Here is a 22,312-nt window from a genome sequence, read left to right on the forward strand (position 1 = left end):
TGTGCAAACACAAACACTCGCTTGAGAAAGAGAAAGAGAAAGGTTAGCTGCCAATGGAAGGGTTTCCGTTGGAGCGAAGCGTACAGCGGTTGAAGTTAGGATGGGGGTTTAGTTTAGCGAAAATAGCTGAAGTGAACGGGCCAGAGAGACAGAGAGGGAGACAGAGAGAGGGAGACAGCTCCATACCTCATATCTAGTTCGAGAGAAGGGCTTCACTTCAGCAATGGAACCAACACAGCCTTCTAGTTACGTTGTTGTTGGAAATCGCCCGTTATACTGTTCCCTACAGAGCTTCGTCAATGGAACGAACCCAACAGGGGCTTCTCCCTGTTAATGGAAATCAACGGTTACACTAACTCAACCTTACACAGAGAGGAGAATAGAGAGAGATAGAGACGAAATACAGAGAGTGAGTGGGATGCAATCATTCAAATACAAGCATTAACCGGTTGCCCCGGTTTCAACTTTTTCCCGATTAAACAATTCAATGGTCTTGATCAATTATTGTAATCTAACGGGTAACAATTGGGTTGCATATGGTGTGCAACCTTAAGGGGGCTGCACACTTAAGCATGACCCAACATTTTACGACAAATAGGACTTAGTTGTCCATGTCAAAACTTGATAAGACTCAATAGTAATCTTAAGAGCAAAATAGAACTTATTATCAATTTTTTCTATTTTGTTTTTTTAAATTTCATGAAAAAGCGAAAGGGAAAATGAGCCTCACTTCTCAATCCTTAATAGAATTTTTGTAAGGAAAATGATATAGAATCTATTTTCTAAATTAGTTTTTAAAACTTAGTGACGTGTAAAACAGATGATTGGATAATAATTACAGAAGATATAAGAGAGAGTTGCCTTAAATATTTGAATAGACTACCACATTATCAGGTTTAAAAAAAATATCTAACTTTTAAGTTAAGTGTAATACTACTCTTTTTGTAAACCTACCTTATGTTCATATGAATCATATAATGTTTTTTAAATGATGGCATACTTGTTGCATCAGCCCATCCAATATTGTTTGTTGTCATTTCGAAACGAAGAACATATAATAATAATGCCATAAAGTTATAGATTTTCTATACCCAAAATCTCATATTCCCTTCAAAATATGAAAGTCTCAAGACATGATTGTGCGATTGAAAATGCTTTGGATATATGGGAATAAGAATTTTGGGAAAAAAGAATCGTGCCATTCTGTGAGTACAAGCTAGAGTTGCACGATTTTATCTAAAAATAGATCACAAAAACATTGTAAATAAACAAAACAGTAAATCTAAAAACGTACCTAGAAGTATAGAACTTATTGCGAAACAATGCCTTATCAACTTAGGTTTCCATGTCCCCTTCTTTTCTGTCTTCTCGGCTTGTGTTGCTTCTTTCCAAAGGTCTCGATGAACCATTCGTGATACCTTGTGGTTATTGTGTGCCCAATAACTATCCCGACCAGTATCCCACTCACATATCCCCACTATCCCACTCACATATCCCATGCATATGATAATCTAATCAACTGTACCTGGGAACGTTGAATCATTATCTTCTTTGGAGTTCAATGGGGGTGCCTTTGGCTTTCCACATTTCCTTAACAACGAGTCTCCACACAATCCTAAATTCCCCTCATAGGAATTGTTCTTGAATGTGTTCAATTGCTTCCCATATGGAATGGGTCCAATGAGATTGTTATTTGACACATTTAAAATTTCGAGGAAAGTGAGGAGTGCTAGTTGCTGAGGGATTTCTCCTAAGAGCTTGTTTTGAGAAAGGTTCAAAGATTCAAGGTTTGTTAGGTTTCCCAAGCATGATGGGATTCTACCACTAAGGTCATTGTTGGAAAGGTTGAGAACTTGAAGCCTCTTGAGGTTTCCAATAAATTCTGGAATCTCCCCTTCAGAAAGATCAATGGCAATGAAGATATTCAGGATCCGCTTATATTCTGTATTTACACCTTTGTTTGTAATATTCATGTTGAAGTTATAGATAGAAATCCATGGAAGGCTAATAGTTAGGGGAATTTCTATGGGTGCGTACATATATGTACGTGGAGCAAATATTCCACAATGCCCGTACTCCTTTCGTCCAAGCTCCGCTTCTATCCGATCAACCTGCGAACGCAACGGCGGTGAGCTACCCAGCGGTGTGTTGCGGGAAAACCCCTTCGGCGGTCAAGTTAGCACACACTCAGAGAGAGAGAGAGAAAAGAACTTAATCAATATCAAATTGTATCTCACCAAATGATGTTCCATCCCCCGCGTGGGGGGCGCAGTCAAGCTTATATACTTTCTGCGCTTATATCTGCTCCCATTAGTCTCTTGACACATGGAGCTGCTCTCCCATCTGTCAGCCCAAATCCCGTAATCACCACCTAACCAAACCGCCAGACAACATTAACGGGATCTCGGCAGATCGGTAGAATCACTTGGACCTCATACGACCGGGCTACGTAACGAGTCCGAGTGCTCCACTCGCCAAGCTCCATAACAACCGAGCTCAGTAGCATTCCGGCAGAGCCGAGTTCAAGATAGGTCGAACCAGTAAACAAAAGGCCCTTTCCGCTGAGCTAAACGTGCGAACCATGGAACCTGGGTTGGCAGGCGATCATCTCGGCCAAGTTTTGCTTGGCCCAGACACGGGACCTGATCCTTGGCCGAACAAAACCGACACTGGACACAGACAAGCCCAAGTAGCTCGGTCCAAACATGGTCCTGGGCCTCGATCGAGCAAAACCACCCCTGGACAAGCCCAAGTTAGCTTGGCCCAAACACGCTCGGCCCTCAATTTGCCCAGATACTACCACGGCCCAAACCGGCCTATAAATCTCCCTCTCAATTGCCCCTTAATTCTGTCTGCATTTGTGTGACCAGAATTACATTACAAAGACGGGCTGGACTTTTTGCTCGGTCTAGAAACCTCAAAGTTGGCAAAACAAAGTCAGCTCGTCAACTCGCTTCTTGGCGAGTAAAATCAACTCGACAACGAACTCTACGGTCGACGAGCACGGTCCGCTCGGCGACTTGCTTCTTGGTGAGCAAGATCAGCTCGGCAAGGAACTCCAAGGTTGGCGAGCAAGGTCAGCTCGGCGACTTTCTTCTTGGCGAGCAAGATTAGCTAGGCAACGAACTCCATGGTCGACGAGCACGGTCCGCTCAGTGACTTGCTTCTTGGCGAGCAAGATCAGCTTGGCAAGGAACTCCAAGGTTAGCGAGCAAGGTCAGCTCGGCAACTTTCTTCTTGGCGAGCAAAATCAGCTCGACAAGGAACTCAAAGGTCGACGAGCAAGGTCAGCTCGATGACTTGCTTCTTGGCGAGCAAGATCAGCTCGGCAAGGAACTCCAAGGTCCGCGAGCAAGGTCCGCTCGGCGACTTTCTCCTTGGTGAGCAAGATTAGCTCGGCAAGGAACTCCCAGGTCGCGAGCAAGGTCTGCTCGGTGACTTTCTTCTTGGTAAGCAAGATCAGCTCGGCAAGGAACTACAAGGTCGGCGAGCAAGGTCAGCTCGCCGACTTGCTTCTTGGCAAGCAAGATCAGCTCGGCAAGGAACTCCAAGGTCCGCGAGCAAGGTCCGCTCGGCGACTTTCTCCTTGGCGAGCAAGATCAGCTCGGCAAGGGACTCCAAGGTCGGCGAGCAAGGTCAACTCGGCGATTTGTTTCTTGGTGAGCAACATCAGCTCGGCAAGGAACTCCAAGGTCAGCGAGCAAGGTTCGCTCGGCGACTTTCTTCCTGACGAGCAAGATCAGCTCGGTAAGGAACTCCAAGGTTGCGAGCAAGGTCCGCTCGGCGACTTGCTTCTTGGCGAGCAAGATCAGCTTGGCAAGGAACTCTAAGGTCCGCGAGTAAGGTTTGCTCGGCAACTTTCTTCTTGGTGAGCAAGATCAGCTTGGCAAGGAACTCCAACGTCGTGAGCAAGGTCAGCTCGGCGACTTGTTTCTTGGCGAACAAGATCAGCTCGGCAAGGAACTCCAAGGTCCGTGAGCAAGGTCCGCTCGGTGACTTTCTTTTTGGCGAGCAAGATCAGTTCGGCAAGGAACTCCAAGGTCACGAGCAAGGTCAGCTCGACGACTTGCTTCTTGGCGAGCACGATCAGCTCGGCAAGGAACTCCAAGGTCGCAAGCAAGGTCAGCTCGGTGACTTGTTTCTTGGGGAGCAAGATCAGCTCGGCAAGGAACTTCAAGGTCCGCTCGGCAACTTTCTTCTTGGCGAGCAAGATCAGCTCGGCAAGGAACTCCAAGGTCGCGAGCAAGGTCCACTCGGCGACTTGCTTCTTGGCGAGCAAGATCAACTCGGCAAGGAACTCCAAGGTCCGCGAGCAAGGTCCGCTCGGTGACTTTCTTCTTGGCGAACAAGATCAGCTCAGCAAGGAACTCCAAGGTCGCGAGCATGGTCAGCTCGGCGACTTGCTTCTTGGCGAGCGAGATTAGCTCGGCAAGGAATTCTAAAGTCGGCGAGCAAGGTCAGCTCGACGACTTTCTTCGTAGCGTGCAAGATCAGCTCGGCAAGGAACTCTAAGGTCGGCAAGCAAGGTCAGCTCGGCGACTTGCTTCTTGGCGAGCGAGATTAGCTCGGCAAGGAACTCTAAAGTTGGCGAGCAAGGTCAGCTCAGCAACTTTCTTCTTGGTGAGCAAGATCAGCTCAACAAGGAACTCCAAGGTCGCGAGCAAGGTCCGCTCAGCAACTTTCTTCTTGGCAAGCAAGATCAGCTCGGCAAGGAACTCCAAGGTCACGAGCAAGGTCCGCTCGGTGACTTACATCTTGGCGAGCAAGATTAGCTCGGCAAGGAGCTCTATGGTCTACGAGCAAGGTCCGCTCGGCGACTTGCTTCTTGGCTAGCAAGATTAGCTTGGCAAGAAACTCCAAGGTTCATGAGCAAGGTCCGCTCGGCGACTTTTTTCTTGGCGAGCAAGATCAGCTCGGCAAGGAACTCCTAGGTCGGAGAGCAAGGTCAGCTTGCCGACTTGTTTCTTGGCGAGCAAGATCAGCTCGGCATGGAATTCTAAAGATTAAAACCATCAACAAACCTCTTGCCACGTAAAATTCATTCAACAAGAAATTCCAGAGTTGATAAAATCGTGAACAAACCTCTTGCCGAGCAAAATCCGTCCGGCAAGGAATTCCAAAGTTGATCAAAATCATCAACAAATCTCTTGCCGAGCAAAATCCGCCCTGCAAGGAATTTTGATCTTTCTATCAAAATGATTGTTAGTTGCCCCTTGGACCGTACTAAATCTGCTTGGTGAGGCAAAAATACAACAATTTTCAAGAAAATGGTCTACTTTTTTCGTTGTGCCAATGGCAAAAAGGGTTACAAAAATAGAACTAAGAACAAAACTTTAGATTAGCAGTGTTCGATGTTCTGAAAATGGATCGGCCATTTACATTCCGTGAGTTTTATGCCCCTTTTCCTCGGCCTTCTTATAGACGTCTTCCAAAAACTGAACTCCCTATATCTCTCCCATGGTGGTTTGCATGGCCATCATCCTGTCCGACTGCGTGAACCTTTCGCACAACTCTTATTCTCTGCTGCCGGACTTGTCGTCACGGTAGCTGCAGCTGCATCGTCTTCAACTCGGATGTACTAATTAATGTGTTGCATGAGCAATTCCGTCGTTGACGGTTGATTCATTGTGAGCGAGTCTCTCCGTCGATGTCCAACTGGAAGACTGCGCTTATATTGAGTGATTACAAGGTTGGTCGGGCAATCAAGGATCTTGTTGAAAGTCTTCCAATACTTAGCGTTATACGCCTTCAAAGAGTCGCCTGGCTCCATCTTGACTCTCAAGAGATTGTCAATTTCCTTGGGCGTTTTGGCGTTTGTCTTAAATCTGGTGACAAATGCCTCTGCCAACTGTTGCCACCCCTCTATACTCTCCTCCAGCAGCCTCTCGAACCATTTTAGGCCCAACTCGCCTAAACTCGATGAAAAACAAGGCACATGAGCGCATCATTTCGCCTGTACCCAACCATAACCTACCGGAAGTGGCTTACGTGCATATATGGATCAGTCTTTCCGCCATAGAGCGTGAACTTTGGTTGATGAAACCCGGGGGGGAGCGGTGTGTTCTCGATCTCTACGGAAAAGGGGTGGCGCTCAGCCTTGCCAACTCTCTGTCTGGTGGCGCGTGTGCCGCTAAGCATGGTTGTGGCATAGCGACCTTTTCAATAGCTTTCCCTCTAGGGACCAGACGCTGTAGTGCAGGCACCTTTTGCGCCTCCTGCTAGCCAACGCGTTCCTCCAACACATCCCTCAAGTCTTTCGAACGGTCAAAGTGAGAAAATATCAACGCCATCATCGGGCGTGAGCGGTGGTAACTATTGTCCTGAGTGCGAGATATCATCGCCGGCACGACGTAGTCTCCAGCTCTGAAGCTTCTCGTAACGGAGAGTGAAGGGGTGCAACGTCTATTAAGACTGCCGGAACGACGAGAATGGGCGTGCTCACTGTGGTTTCCCACTCCAGCAACGCCCTTTCCCTTCATCTGGCATCTCATGGCCTCCATCTCCATCGTCATTTTCTTGATGATGGTATCTCGGTCTCTCAGCTTGTCTTCCAAGTGTTGAGTGTGTGAATCTTGCCATCGACGACGCTCTTTTGGAATGACAGAGCGCCCAAAACTCCTTGCACGCTTGTCTCGTGCATCCTTGGGAAGTCCTTGTGCGGAGGTCTCCAAATCAGCCATCGTCGGAATGACGGATAGGCCATCTCTACGCCGAACGGACTCTGGCGTGATACCGTCGATAGCAAACAACGGAATGTTGTCGTGTTCGCCATAAAAGATGACCGAAGAAGCTTGGAGGACTTGGTTTTGTCTGTCAACTTTCCATAGACGGCGCCAATTGTACTGAGAGCAAATATTCCACAATGCCCGTACTCCTTTCGTCCAAGCTTCGCTTCTATCTGATCAACCTGCGAACGCAACGGCGGTGAGCTACCCAGCGGTGTGTTGCGGGAAAACCCCTCCGGCGGTCAAGTTAGCACACACTCAGAGAGAGAGAGAGAGAAGAACTTAATCAATATCAAATTGTATCTCACCAAATGATGTTTCATCCCCCGCATGGGGGGTGCAGTCAAGCTTATATACTTTCTACGCTTATATCTGCTCTCATTAGTCTCTTGACACGTGGAGCTGCTCTCCCATCTGTCAGCCCAAATCCCGCAATCACCACCTAACCAAACTGCCAGACAACATTAATGGGATCTCGGCAGATCGACAGAATCACCTGGGCCTCATACGACCGGGCTGCGTAATGAGTCCGAGTGCTCTACTCGCCGAGCTCCATAACAACCGAGCTCAGTAGCATTCCGGCAGAGCCTAGTTCAAGACAGGTCGAGCCAGTAAACAGAAAGCCCTTTCCGCCGAGCTAAACGTGCGAACCATGGAATCCGGGTTGGCAGGCGATCATCTCGGCCAAGTTTTGCTCAGCCTAAACACGGGACCTGATCCTTGGCCGAACAAAACCGACACTAGACACAGACAAGCCTAAGTAGCTCGGTCCAAACATGGTCCTGGGCCTCGACCGAGCAAAACCACCCCTGGACAAGCCCAAGTTAGCTCGGCCCTCGATTTGCCCGGCTACTACCACGGCCCAAACCGGCCTATAAATCTCTCTCTCATAACACATTTAAAAATTCAAGGAAAGTGAGAAGTGCTATTGCTAAGGGATTTCTCCTGAGAGCTTATTTTGAGAAAGGTTCAAAGATTCAAGGTTTGTTAGGTTTCCCAAGCATGATGGGATTCTACCACTAAGGTCATTGTTGGGAAGCTTACGAACTTGAAGCCTCTTGAGGTTTCCAATAAATTCTGGAATCTCCCCTTCAGAAAGATCAATGGCAGTGAAGATATTCAGGATCCGCTTATATTCTGTATTTACACCTTTGTTTGTAATATTCATGTTGAAGTTATAGATAGAAATCTATGGAAGGCTGATAGTTAGGGGAATTTCTATGGGTGCGTACATATATGTCGTTTTATTGACATGAAAAAATTTAATTGCAATCCAATTTTGAAAGTATTTTGCTGGCAAATTGCCTGTAAAACCATTATGAGAGAGGTCAATGATGCGCAAATTTGGAAACTCTAACTTGATTTTAGGACTCTCAATTGCACCATAGAATTTGTTGGATTGCAAGATAAGAACCTGTAACTTTGTAAGATCTCCTAACCAAAAAAGAAATGTATCTTCAATCAAATTATGTGAGAGATCAAGAACCCCAACCTCAGTACAACTTGCTAATGATTTGGGCACCTTCCCCTGCAATTTGTTACCACTAAAGTCAATCATTTTCAATTTGTTTCCTTTCTTGTATGAGTGACGAATGGGACCTTGAAAGTTGTTGTCATTGAGATCAAGAACTAACAGAGAATCACTTGAGTTACTCAAACATGGCAGAATAGTTCTAGTCAAGTTGTTATTAGACAAATCAAGTGTGTAAAGTGATCTCAATCGACAGATCAGTGGCAGAAGTTCTCCTGTTAATCCGCTAGATGTGACACGATAAGACTGGGTGGATATAGTGGTGGAATTAACAGTGGTCCTTTCATCATGTTATAAGAAAGGTGCAAAATGATTAAATTATCCCATGGAAGGATATTTAGATGCTTCTCAAAGCCTGTTAGAAAGTTTCTCTGAAAACGTATAATCTCTAGAGTTTCTACACTTGTGTTCAATATCCATGCCGGAATTTGGCCATAAATTTTGTCTTCACGAAGAGATAGCATCTCAAGTTCATCTTGGAAGCGCAAAAAATTTGGAAATTCCATCAAATTGCATGTATCCAATATTAAAACCTTTAACTTTGGAAGAGTGCTATTGGAAGTGGTTTTGCTTGACACTGTTAATTTGTTTATGGACAAATTGAGATAAGTAAGTTTTCTGAGCATCAGAAAATTTTCAAGTTCCAAGTTGCCAAGGTTATTGGAAGCAAGATGAATTATTTCAAGATTCTTTAGCTCAAAGAATGATCCTGGGATTGAGCCTTCCAATTGATTATCATCAAGGTCAAGAGAAATTAGATGGGTTAGGTTCGTTAACTGAGATGTTATTTCACCACTTAAGTGATTGGAGGACAGGTTTAACAAAATAAGTTGAGTTAGGTTTGAAAGAAATGATGGACTCGAACCATATAGATTGATGTCACTAAGGTGCAATTCAGTGAGTTCAGTACGCTTACCAAGCAATGGCAGGGTCCCTACAGTAAATTGGTTGGATGAAAGCGACATGTAATTGAGTTGGGTCAAATTACAAAGTGATGCTGGAAGGGTCCCTGAGAAATAGCAGTCAGAGAAATCTAATACATTCAAGAAATGAAGATTACCAATCAAATTTGGTAGCTTCCCCGAGAAACTGGTGTCAGAAAGCGTCAAATGCTGAAGAAGGTTGATTTGGTGAAATTTGGGCAAATGACCAGTGAGATTTTTATTGAAACACACATTGAGAATTTCAAGCTTTGGTAGATAGAATATGCTTATCGGGAACTCACCACGCAACCCACAATTTTCCAGGACGAGAGTTGTCAAGGAAGTTAAGTTGGCCAATGTATCAGGTACTTCAGAAGATATGCTTACGTCATTGAGACGAAGCACTTTGAGATTAGTCAAGTTTTGAAGTAGGCTTCTCAGACCAGGCTTTTCAAGTTTCAGTAGTCTGGAATTTGATGAGTCAACATTGCAAGGAAGATCAATGGAAACCAATTTGGACAATTTTGAGATTTCCAAAGGGATTTGACCGGAAAATACAGAGGAGGAAAGGTTGAGAGTTATTAGCTCTGAGAGATGGCTAATTTCTGATGGAATGTGAGAATCATCGAAGTCATTATAAGCAAGGTTAAGTCTCTAAAGGTGAACTAGGCTGAAGAGGCGGTTGCTTGAGTTGATAGAACCGTGGAGGAAACTGTTGCTGAGGTCAAGGCCAATCACATGACCGGTGTCCTGGTCACACTCGACACCATCCCATGAGCAGCAATTGCTTCTTTCTCTTTCGAGCTTCCATGATGCAACCTTCGGATAAGCAGAAGGATCACTAGAAGCGGATTTGTTAATTGAAAAGGTTTGCTTGAATTGTAACAAGGCGAAGCTCTCGTCTGCATGGCATAGTGATTGCTCAGCAAAGAAAAAGTTAGCCATTATTATTATAAGATGAAAGCAAGAGAGTGATAAGAAGACTAAATGCATGAACAAAAAGAGATGCAAAGAGGAACCCATATTCAGTTGACTTCTCTAAGCACTCTTGGATGAAAGAAAGACAATGCACACATGGAGCTTTTTATAGACAATGCTAAGGATCAAAGTAGGATTTGACCAAAAGTGTAGGGGGTTAACCGTTACGATTTTATGTGTGGAGATCAAAATGGGATTTGACTAGAAGTGTAAGGGATTGACTGTCATGATTTCATGTGTAAGAGTCAAAGTGATATTTAATACAAAGTGTAGGGTGCAAAGTGTAATTTACCCAAGTTTATATTATTTTTTGTTAAGACAAATAGTATAACATTTTTGCAGTTTATTCTACTTCAAGTTTTAGATGTTTAGTTATAAAAATAAAATAGGGTTTGGCTTTTTTAATATCATTTTTTAACTTTTTTGTTGTTTTATAAGGGAGAAAAAGTCAAAAGTATTTGATAATCGCTTTTTTTTTGGTTGAATGAAAAAACGTAATGATTGGTATGTATGACTTGTTTTTTTAGTAGCCTTTATAACTTTTTGTTTTTGTAATTTTTTTTTTTTTAAAAAATTGTTTGATTTAATTTTAGAATTATAATTTAAGTGTGGAGTTGTATTTTAAAAGATTTAGTTTTGAATTTTAATTTGAGTTTTGAGTTGTATTTTGAAATTGATTTGGGATTATTTTTTTTACAATGTTTAAAAATTTCTTAATTTTATTTTTTAGGATAAATATTTTTTATTGTAAATATTTTTTAATTTTTTTAATGTATGCTGTATTTACTACATTTGTACACTATATATTTAAATTTTTTTAAATATTTACTTGTTTTAAAAAAAAAATTAAAATTTTATAAAATTTTGAATCAGCCATATATATCTAAATCATAATAAACTATTTGGCCAATACTTACAAAAATAACAAAATATTTTTTTCAAAAAAATAAAATAATATAAAAAATTATTCAAAAATAAATATATATATTTCTAATTTTTTTTCAAAAAATAAAAGATAAAACATAATTTTAAAAAACAAAATAAAAAAAAAATTGATTTTTTTTTTAAACAGAGTTTTGAAAAGAATTTGGTTATGAGTTTTGGGAAGGTTTTGAATTGAGCGTTTAGTTATGAGTTTTGAAATTTTTTTATTGGAATTATGATTCCAAAACTTAACCAAATGCTACCTTTGCTACTTTTTTTAAAATTTTATTTTACTTTATTTTATTTTAAATTTTTGAGCTAAAAGTCAAATTTTCAAATAAGGTCTAAATATTGCTTAGTTTAAAAGTTTTTTTCTTTATTTTCTTTTTTTTTACACACAAGTCCTTATTTATGAACTTATATTCCATTAGTCTTAACTAAGATTTTATAGACCTTTAAGTTTCATTACATTTTTAATAGTCGAAATTGTCCATCAAATAATGATTGTTCATTATTTATGATTATCTATAAAAGAACATGATGATTTGATATTTATTTTGATTTTCAAAACTTTAAGGTATCAACTTTCAAATTGGAAAAAACTATAAAAATAAAATAAAAAAATTACGTGCAAAAATTTTTTTTTTGAAAAAATTGAAAATACTGAATTGTTTTTTGTGCAAAATTAAAAATTTTGTGTTTATAAAGGAGCATGATTATGGAACATTAATGTACAAAACTGAGGAAAAAAAACCTTTAAAAATGAAAAAAATTGATAATGTTCTCAGTTTTAAAATTAGAAAAAAATTGTTAATGTTCTCGATTTTTTTAGATAGTTGAATCAAAATAATAAGTAGAATGGTAAAAACGTTTATTCTCAAGCTCTATTTTTTTTTCCTCATCAGTTAGTGAAATAATTATCTGAAATATTACTATGCAAAATTGATAATGTTCTTAAGTTTAAAAATTTTAAAAAAAAAAACTGATAATATTCTTAGCTTTACTCAATATAATTTATTGGTTCGATAAATCTTAAATAGGACTTAAGTCACTATAACATTTCTAAATAGGACTTTTAGATAATTATTATTATTATTATTTTCCCTCCAAAATTTGCGAAACTTGAACATACGAGGTGACCATCTCTAAAAATTTCTAAAGTCATCCCTTAATAGAATATGGATTTGTTTGGGAAGTGGGTTAGCTTTTTGGTTATTTTAGCTTAGGGTTAAAAACTCTCACTTGGGATGTGTTTTTTTTTATTTTTGTGAGAGAAAAAATGTAATAATTATGAGTTAAATGTGATATTTTGTCTTGTTAAGTTTTTTGTTTTTTGTTTTTTGTTTTTTGTTTTGTTTTTTTTTTTTTTTTTGATCATTTTAACTAAAAAATTTCAAACCTCAACTTTCCAAACCTAGGCTATATATCATTTTCAATAAAATAGTTGAAGAACTTTGTATCGTAAAATTATTAGTTTAATAAATTATAGTCCCTCCGTATCCCATCAATCAAAGAAACGTAATCCATGACTTTTAAATTCCATGGAATACCAAGTAGTATTTTTTTAGTCATGTCGTCACTTGTGTCCCTTCTTCGAATTCGTATTCTATTTTAATGATGTGAGATAACGCATACTTGCTTTTTGTTGTGCAGGTTTTAGATTAATTGTTTTTGTGGCTTTTTGGCATTTTTAAAAGTTTAAAAAAAAAAAATCAATTAATGTGTTTAGAAAGTGGCTAAATTTTTTTTTTTTTTTTGTGAATAAAAAATTGATGCAATATCTGATTTTTATAAGCTGATAACAAACAATTTAGGGACTTTTTAACTTGTTTGGCAAAACTGCGTCTGTTTGGTTTGATTTTTTAAAAAATTATTTTTAGATGAGTTTTCACTTAATTTTAGTTATTTTTTTTAATATTTTAATCAATTCTTTATATCTTTTAGGTGTACCTAATCATGATGCATCTAAAAAGTAAAATAATTTAACTAAAATATTTTAAAAATCATTAGAAATAGTTTTCGTTTATTTTTAATGATTTTTTTTTTATTTTAGTTAAGTTTTTTTACTTTTTGGATGCATCTAATCTTAATATATTTACAAAATAAAAAAATTTAACTAAAATATAAAAAAAAAATTCAATAAATACAAACGAAAACTTATTTAAAAATAGTTTCTAAAAACTGTAACAATTTTTTTTTTTTTTAATTATTATGTCAAACGCCCATAGTATGGCTTCTTTATTGATTTCATTTTGAGAAAATATCATTTTTGTTCTCAAATTATTACTCAAAAATCACTTTAACCCTTATTTTTTTTAATAATATTAATTTTATACCTAACTATTTTATTTTACATCAATTTTATTTTTACTGCCAATTCTCGTCTATGATCAAACGGAAGTTGTTGAGGTGGCACTCAAATTTTATTTTAACCCCCAAACTATCCCAACATATCAATTAGACTTTGAATAAAATGAAATTCGGGATCTAATTGATATTTTAGAGAAAGTTTGGGGGTTAAAATGAAATTTCGGTGCCATGTCAGCAATTTACGTTTGCTTATAAATGGTAGCTAAAGGTAGGGGTAAAATTCATCCAAAATCAATAGTTTATATGTAAAATTGATATAAAAAATTAGAAATTAAAAAAAAAAAAAAACTGACTATATGATTGACATATGAAATTCCACTAACCGTGTTGGTGTTTCCCACAATAAAGCTTCGGTTGCAGAAAATTGATCCAGAATGGTAAAGTGTGATTGGAATTCAATATATTTTGTAGAGTCTATCTACAAAAATTTGAATCGCACGTTGATAATTTTAAATAAAAATCCAAGTAAAAATCGTAATTAGATAGTATTACTGTATTTACTAGGCAACTACCCCAAAACATGTTACTCGACTGTATGAAGCCAAGCTGGTGAAAAATGACAGAGGAAATATAATTTTGTTTTCAAATTATCACTCAAAAATCAATTCAATTTCTATTCTTTTAATAATATCAATTTTACATATAAACTATTGATTTTGGATGAATTTTACCCCTATCGTTAGCTACCATTTATAAGCAAACAATTTTTACTTGGATTTTTATTTAAAATTATCAACGTGCGATTCAAATTTTTGTAGATAGACTCTACAAAATATCTATTGAATTCCAATCACACTTTACCATTCTGGATCAATTTTCTGCAACCGAAGCTTTATTGTGGGAAACACCAACACGGTTAGTGGAATTCCATATGTCAATCATATAGTCAGGTTTTTTTTTTTTAATTTCTAATTTTTTAATTTTTAAGTAGGTATTTGGATCAATTTATGCGCATTATAACTAATTTTGAGACTCACATAAAATATCTCATCCACGTAAATCAGACAAATTTTAGACAAAGCTGGCGGGTGAAGGAAGCACATCCTCAGGCCCCAAGCTGCAACCACTAGCAATGATGGATCTAGAGGTGAAGGGGGAGTGATTGCACCTCGAAAATTTAAAAAATATCATATTAAAAAATTTAAAATAATTTAAAATTATAAGAATTCACACATTCAAATATACTTTCGCACTCCTGTAATGCAATACACAATGTTTATCATATGCAAATTATAGTCTAAATTGTTTTCCATTTATGAGCTGTGGTGGTGTTTAGTTATTGTGTGGGTGAAAATCTGACCACACTGCCCGTTTAGTGATCAGCTGGAGAGCACAAGCAGAATAGATGGCTTAAGCAACCTGAAACAGAAAGAAAAAGGCTCCGGCGGTGGTTCTTCCACCCGGGGGCACTCCGACGATCAAGTCAGTATATCTCTCAAAGATAATCAAGTATTAAATTGAATACTCAAAGTATAAGTTACATACCTTAGACCCACGGGGTGCCTCTCTTTTATAATATACTCAATCCAAGTCCTACTAGAAGTATGACTTTTATGAATTCCAATTTACTGTTTACTCTGGACTCTTCAAGAGATAAAGATAAACTCCCTAAGAGCCTTATCCTTATCTTGGTTAAGTCCCCTCTTTCCCTTAGGACTCTTGCCCTTTATCTCGGATTCCGATATCTTCGGAGATGACCTCGGCTTCTCCGTGATTACCTCGGCATAAACTACCAAGGCACGTGGCACCTCGGCTGACACGTCGGCGTCACCATGCCACGTGTTGGTATTCAGAAAATATATCCCCACAGTTATATTTTAAAATGTGATTACGGTCCATTGTAACGACTTTGATTATAATTTAAAATGATTTAGGTGTTTTTTAAAAAACATTTTTCGTTGAATTCCTTCTTCCTTTTTTTTTTTGTGTCATACCAAATGTCAGAAAATAGAGAAAAAAAATTCTGCCGAAACAAACTGATTGTTAAATACTGAAGAATATCCATGTGATTAGTAAAAGTATTGTTTTATTATCAGAAAAGTAATTTTAATAAAATGTAGTTGATCTTTGGATTATGGAATTATGAATAGTTTTTCAAAATGTTAATCACGCAGTTTGTTTTTGATCATGCTAATGACTTTGTTGGTTATAATAATGCCCAGTGTACCATCACATATAGCCATGATTGTTATTGACAAAGATGTTCGGGGGATGGATGCGAGTCTTCCATTCCATCGTCTACTCGAAGAGCTCAGATCAAATGGAAGAAAGAAGTCCCAGAAAGACTGCCAAAGATATTTCTCTTAAGAACCTCCATAAGCAGTACCGAGTGCAATGAACTCAAATTAGCAGGTTTAGTAGATAATGTGCTAATGAAGCCTCTTCGATTAAATATGCTAATTTTCTGCTTTAAAGAAGTGCTTGGAATTGGGAAGAAGAGGCAACGAAATAGAGGAAAACCCTTGACTGGAAACCTTCTAAGAAACAAGAGAATCATGGTGGCGGATGACAATGTTATTAACAGAAAGTGGCTGAAGGTGTTCTAAAGATGTATGAAGCAATTGTTACCTCTGTAGATAGTGGAAAGGCTGCTTTAGAAAAGCTTAAGCCACCCCACAACTTCGATGCTTGCTTCATGGATCTCCAAATGTCGGAAATGGATGGGTAAACAATGCTGTTGCATTCTAGCAAACTTGTGGGAAAATTGCATTTAAATGGAAACAACTCAAAATTTTCATGGAGCTGCAAGTCAGAGCAAGTTGTCCCATGCCACAACTTTCACTTGCACCTGACATAGGTCCACTTGCATCGCACTTCTATGAAAGTGCAATTATTGAGTTGTTTTACTTGCACCGGAGACACACTTGCACCATATTGAGTTGTTACCATTTAACTACAATTTTCCCTTCAAGTTTTGCATCATATTTAATCCATACAATCTTGTAGGACAGGTTTCCTGTTTGATTATTGTTGGAAAATTTGGTTTTATAAGGCTTATTTTGAGCCAACTTTGAGCCTAAAATTGAGTGGGCCCCAAATGTCTTTTGGGTTGAGTCCGAAAAGGTGACATGTTCCTTGCCACGTGACAAGTCACACGGTGAAGGCGATTCATCAAAACCATTTATGCTTGAATGGGAAGTTGACGTCGTTTTCGGGTTTGTGGAATGGACAATTAAAAAAGTAAATTTGGGTTTCCTTAAAATGAGTTGTCCTATAGCGACCCCGGTCTTTTTCCATTTGATTATTGTATCCGGACTTAGGTTCCGTAGATTCTGTCATTGTATAATTGTTGTTGTCGTCCTTTATTTTCTCATTTGGAGTGATAGGATGTGTTGGGCAGGTTTGTTTCAGGATTGGTTGGGTTGGAAACCAAGTGTTGCTGTCCAGATTTTTGGACCTTCGCTCGAGCGAGTAGTTGGTCGCTCGAGCGAGCTGTTGTTTTTGGTCCTTCGCTCGACCCAGGGTTTGGTCGCTCGAGCAAGAGACTGCGTCTGGACTCTAGACCTGAGAGTTGTGTTTATTGGCTCGAGCGAGATTTCCTTCGCTCGAGCGAGAGAGGTGTATGTTTTCGAGTTCTTCGCTCGAGCGAGAATTTAGTCGCTCGAGCGAGCTTCTGGGTTGCAGACCTGAAGCATCGAGTTTGTGGCTCAAGCGAGCTTTTCTTCGCTCGAGCGAGTTTTCTTGTGTCTGGTCGCTCGAGCGACTAAGTCTTCGCTCGAGCGAGCCTGTCGGGATTAAATACGCAGCAGCGGTTTTTAAAACGTTTTTTTTACATTCTTTTGATCCTAAAACCCTAGTTCCGAGTTCTCTCTCCCTCTACTCACCTTCTCTCTTAGGTTTCATCACCTTTTAGTGAGTTTCTACCCCAGATCCTTTATTAAAAAGATAGTGTGAGTCGAGGGCTTCCATTTAATCTGAACGTTTGGTGTTTTGGAGCACTTTGGAATTTGGGTCTTCATCTTCGTCTTCTCCATTCGGGTTATTTTCTTCGAGGTAGGGATTTCCTACTCCATTCTATAAGTTTTGTTCTAAGTTTTGGTATTTTGATATGTTGGGGATACTTTGGTAATTTTGGGAAAAACCCTAGTTGTATTAATAAATTAATTTCTATAATTAATTTAAGGAAATTGGGGAATTTGGTTAAATTAATGAAATTGAGGAATTCATTGATTAAATGGTGTAATTGGATAATTTAAATCACTCGCCTATTGAATTGTTGATATATTTATTTCCAGTCTAGAAATAACTGTTTTGGGCTATCGGTGGAGGATAGTCGTGATTGTTGTAGACATTGCATGTGGACTAGCAATAACTGAAACTAATCACATTGATTAAGTCATTAATTTTGACTATTGAATTAATACAGAAAATACGTGTATTGATTGAGCATTGCATTTGCATATTGTGTGGGAGGAGATAGGGGATGTACTCCACGGTTTAGGGGAAGATAGGGGATGGACCTCTAAACCGGATTTTTGTTTGGGAGGAGATAGGGGATGGACTCCATTAGCATCACTATTATGTGTGCTTATTTTATTGAAGTGCTTTTACATGTTGTTGATGCAGCACTAAAATGTGTATCAAACGGGAAGTATGAAGTGTTTTGATATGGGCCTGAGTCTCATTTGTTTGTTGATATTGGAAGTAATGTGGATATAACATATATAGTTCACTGTTGTAAGTTTGGCCAGGTTCTGAGCCATGTTGATAATAAATAAAAGTGAAACGTGTCGTAGACATTAGTGTCATGAAACTGTATAATGATGTAATTGATTATCTTGGTTAACCATCTATTGAATGCCATAGCTTTATTCATTGCTTATATTTGGTTTAGCATTTTTCTACTGGGCTGTGGCTCACCCTTTATGGGAACATCATTTTTCAGGTTCAGGTGATAAGCTACCTCCAAGGACTTAGCTTGGAAGGATTAAATTTTTGGATTCTGAAGACTTGTCTTTAGTTATTTGTTTTTCTTGAGATTACATGTAAACATTCAAGCCAAGGGCTTAACTTGTAAATGAGCTAGTACTCATTCTTTTGTGTCCAAGTGATAGCTTGGAAAGATGTAAGCCCTTAGGGCATTTATTTTGATGTTACATGTAATGACTTTCAATAAAAGTACTCTGATGAATAACTCAAATGATTCGTTTCTTTTATTAATGCATGTTATTGTGTGTATTATGGGTTTAATTTGAGGGCGTTACAACTTGGTATCAGAGCGTACCGGGTTTGAATACTTTCGGTACGTGGGAAGTGATTAGTATCACAATGGGTTCGTCTCGTTTGATAGAGATTTAGTGTAATGTTATATGCTTACATGATAACATGTGTTAAAATCTACCTACTCCACTAAACCTTCACCCACTTAAACCTACTCCACTAAACCTAACCCACTACACCACTACCACCTCACCTACTCCACTAAACCTAACCCACTACACCACTACCACCTCCACTTCACCTACTCCTTACCTACTACACACTCACCCTCTTCTATATATAGGAATCATGAATCATTGTAATGTACATCAATATATATCAATCAATAATACATACAATTTATTCTCTCCTTTCTCTATATCAATATATTTTTTACATGGTATCAGAGCAGGTTTAGAACCTAGTATTTTTCGCTTCACCGGCGGGCGGCAACCTCACCTTAGCCGTCCGCCGGACCTCAATCTATTCCGCTTATTTTCTACACATACCTTCCACTCTCCACAGCCGTAACTCTGCAAGAAGAGATCTCTAAGCTCTCTCTCCTTTCTCTCGAGAGCTTGTTTTTACCGCTGCTGTACATTGGATTGATGCAAGAACACTATGTCAGGCAAGGAGGAAGATGTCAAAGAGCATGAAGGTGTGGATGAAGATGTCCCAGAGGACTCTGAAAAGGCCATGCCATCACCCCAACAGGAGGAGGAAGCTGTTAAGAGCAAGTATGGGCCCAAGAAACCACCACTTATTTGTAAGGACCATGAACGTGCTTACTTTGACTCTGCTAATTGGGCTCTGGGGAAGCAAGGTGGAGAGAAGCCCAAAGGACCACTCAAGGCACTTCAACCTAAACTGCAGCCAACACAACAGCAAACCCGATACCGGAAATCGCCTTGTGGTCCGTCAGATGGTGAAGGAGAGAACACTCCATCAGATGATGCAGCTGCAAATGAATGAGAGGCCACTGCTGGTCTTTTGATGTTGTGAGAACTAGTGGTTCGTATTCTAATATCTGAATAGGCGACCACTAAATTTCTGCACTCTCTTTCCACGCAGTTCCCAAACACATCCACTACCTCACCTTTATTTCCATTATTATAAATGACACCCACCAATTTGTCAACTTTCCCACCATTTCGTATGATGACAGGAGGAGACAGCACATGGAGGGGACACACACAGCAGCACATAGTCCAAACCCATTTTCTTTTCTTCTTTTCTTTCTTTATTTATTTCTTTCTTTTCATTCCTTTATTACATCTATACCCATATCCATCATCACCCTCTTTCTTTATTTATTTCTTTTAATCACCTTTTGCACCCCACTTTCCTTTTATTTATTTTATTTTATCTTCCTTTTTTCGTAATCAAAAAAAAAAAAAAAAAAAAAAAAATCCACCCACATGGCATGTCCCTCAACCTTTTGACAAGTTATTTTTCTTTTTCTTCTTATCCCCGTATTTATCATTTTCGTTTTTTCCTATATATATATATATATTAACAAAAAAACAAAAAAAAAACAAAAAAAAACCAACAATACAGATTTGCACAACAACTTTGTTTTATTTATATTAGGGATCAACCCCGATCACAATTTTACACCAAAAAAAAAAAAAAAAAAAAAAAAACCAACAACAACAACAACAAACCAAAACACAACACCAAGACGGCCACCCACCGACCTCACTTCTTCGCCTATTCCGCCGGTCTTTTCTTCTTGCCTCCGTCCTGGGCGGCCCTTGACGGTGTTGCCTCCGTGTTTCCCACTCCACTGGGCACGATCACTATTCCCTGCTCCTCCACTGCAGCATATGGCGGACCTCCGAATCGGAACATCACGGTGGCCTTCCGCTTCAGCTCCTTGTTTTCTGCCTTCAGCACACTTATCTCTGCTCGCGCATCCTTATACATGCGTTGGAGCAGAGCCAGCTGGGAGTTTAACTGTTGCACCTCATTTGTCCTGCTCTGCAGCCGGTGTGACAAGTTTGTGACCGCAGTCATGGTTTCCACACATGACTTCAGAGTATACTGATTGGCCTCAATATCAGTTTGCACTGCCATTTTATGCTCCACCGACCGCATCGGAAAGTTCAACGGAGCAAACACAGAGGTGTTTGGTTGAGGTTCACTGGCCACCGCACCAGTTCTCTCTCTTGTTGACTCATTGAGGTCGGGAAAGAGAGTGAGTAGACCACGGGATGAAGAGGCCATATTCTGGGTAGCTGAACGGGAAGAAGAGGCCATGTTTTTTGGGTTGCTGAGTGTTTCCGATAAGGGTTGGATACAGAGTATTTACAGATTGTTTCAGAATAACAAGTTCAGAGGTTTCAGTCTGGTTTGGTTTCCTCTGCCTCCGCATTGGTTTATATTGACACAGACGACGCGGCCGACATGCCGCTCTGTCGCTCACGTGCCTCGCCGCGTCTCCGGCTCACCTTTTGATGGCTCGACGCTTTCTGTCGGGCACGACTTTTGATGAAGTGGGCGCGCCTTTTGAGGGCGCAACTTTTGATGGCACGCCTTTTTATGGATTGGGCACGCCTTTTGATGGCACGCCTTTTGAAAGATTGGGCACACCTTTTGAGGGTGCGACTCCTTTATGGGTCCGACAAGACTCTGTAAACTGTCCCGACATTGATTCCGGTTAGCTCCTTCATGGGTCCGACAAGACTCAGTAAACTGTCCCGACATTGATTCCGGTTAGCTCCTTCATGGGTCCGACAAGACTCTGTAAACTGTCCCGACATTGATTCCGGTTAGTTTCTACAAGGGTCCAGCAAGACTCCGTAAACTGTCACAACATTGTCTGCTACAACGGTCCGACATGACCCCATAAACTGTCTTCTACATCGGTCTGACACCGCCATCCAGTGTCCTCTACACCGTTATGACACCACCATACAGTGTCCTCTACAACGTTATGACACCCCCATACAGTGTCCTCTACAACGTTATGACACCACCATCCAGTGTCTTCACCAATGGTCTGACACGACCATACAGTGTCTCCTATCCTCTTTTATTTTTATGTATTTTCTTGTTTTGTTACTCTCTCCAAACTCAAGTTGGTTAGTTCCTATCCCCCTTGAGTTTGCGGGGGGCTGTTAAAATCTACCTACTCCACTAAACCTTCACCCACTTAAACCTACTCCACTAAACCTAACCCACTACACCACTACCACCTCACCTACTCCACTAAACCTAACCCACTACACCACTACCACCTCCACTTCACCTACTCCTTACCTACTACACACTCACCCTCTTCTATATATAGGAATCATGAATCATTGTAATGTACATCAATATATATCAATCAATAATACATACAATTTATTCTCTCCTTTCTCTATATCAATATATTTTTTACAACATGTTTATGTGACTATGTGGGTATGGAATGTAGTTCCTAGGATGTTGATTGGACCCTTGAGTTTCTAGTAGTCTTGTTGGAAAGGCACTTGATCAATGCTGCTTCCAACCAGAACTATAGTAACGCTTCGGGACTATCATCATCCAAGAATGAAATTCGTAGGTGCTTATGTGATTATGTGCTTACGTAGAATGAATTATTGTTGTCCAATGCTTTAGGCCGCGAGTGTTTAACTTCGGCACATTTATTAATGTGCTAACATCTTTGTTTCCTT

The 22,312-nt window shown here is 39.5% G+C and overlaps 2 protein-coding genes and 1 long non-coding RNA gene across 3 annotated transcripts; 1 reads left to right on the plus strand and 2 right to left on the minus strand.

Annotated features, from left to right (window-relative positions):
• Nucleotides 1–7,656: 7,656 nt before the first annotated feature.
• On the minus strand, nt 7,657–10,124 carry LOC145796170 (uncharacterized). Its single transcript, XM_082881204.1, has 4 exons — nt 9,881–10,124; nt 8,530–9,784; nt 8,031–8,398; nt 7,657–7,874 (listed from the first exon to the last, which is right to left on the minus strand). Exons 1-4 carry the CDS (start codon nt 10,122–10,124, stop codon nt 7,657–7,659), a joined length of 2,085 nt encoding a protein of 694 aa, XP_082737330.1.
• A 9,147-nt stretch (nt 10,125–19,271) lies between these two features.
• On the plus strand, nt 19,272–19,622 carry LOC114309124 (uncharacterized). The gene has a single exon (XM_082881205.1). It carries the CDS (start codon nt 19,272–19,274, stop codon nt 19,620–19,622), a length of 351 nt encoding a protein of 116 aa, XP_082737331.1.
• Nucleotides 19,623–20,351: 729 nt separating this feature from the next.
• On the minus strand, nt 20,352–22,035 carry LOC145795371 (uncharacterized). Its single transcript, XR_014336173.1, has 2 exons — nt 21,207–22,035; nt 20,352–21,170 (listed from the first exon to the last, which is right to left on the minus strand). It is a non-coding gene; the product is annotated as an uncharacterized LOC145795371 (long non-coding RNA).
• Nucleotides 22,036–22,312: the final 277 nt, after the last annotated feature.

Source organism: Camellia sinensis, chromosome 7, assembly GCF_055761805.1.
Source record: "Camellia sinensis isolate YWXY chromosome 7, ASM5576180v1, whole genome shotgun sequence".
In the NCBI taxonomy this organism is placed as follows: Eukaryota; Viridiplantae; Streptophyta; class Magnoliopsida; order Ericales; family Theaceae; genus Camellia; species Camellia sinensis.

What these genes read in the sequence shown, in the direction of transcription:
- LOC145796170 (XM_082881204.1), bottom strand. Translation starts at nt 10,124, where the DNA reads ATGGCTAACTTTTTCTTTGCTGAGCAATCACTATGCCATGCAGACGAG. An exon ending in CAGCAACAGTTTCCTCCACG is followed by an intron (nt 9,785 to 9,880) that starts GTTCTATCAACT and finishes ACATTCCATCAG; the next exon opens with AAATTAGCCATCTCTCAGAG. An exon ending in AACATGATGAAAGGACCACT is followed by an intron (nt 8,399 to 8,529) that starts GTTAATTCCACC and finishes CAACTTGACTAG; the next exon opens with AACTATTCTGCCATGTTTGA.
- LOC114309124 (XM_082881205.1), top strand. Translation starts at nt 19,272, where the DNA reads ATGTCAGGCAAGGAGGAAGATGTCAAAGAGCATGAAGGTGTGGATGAA.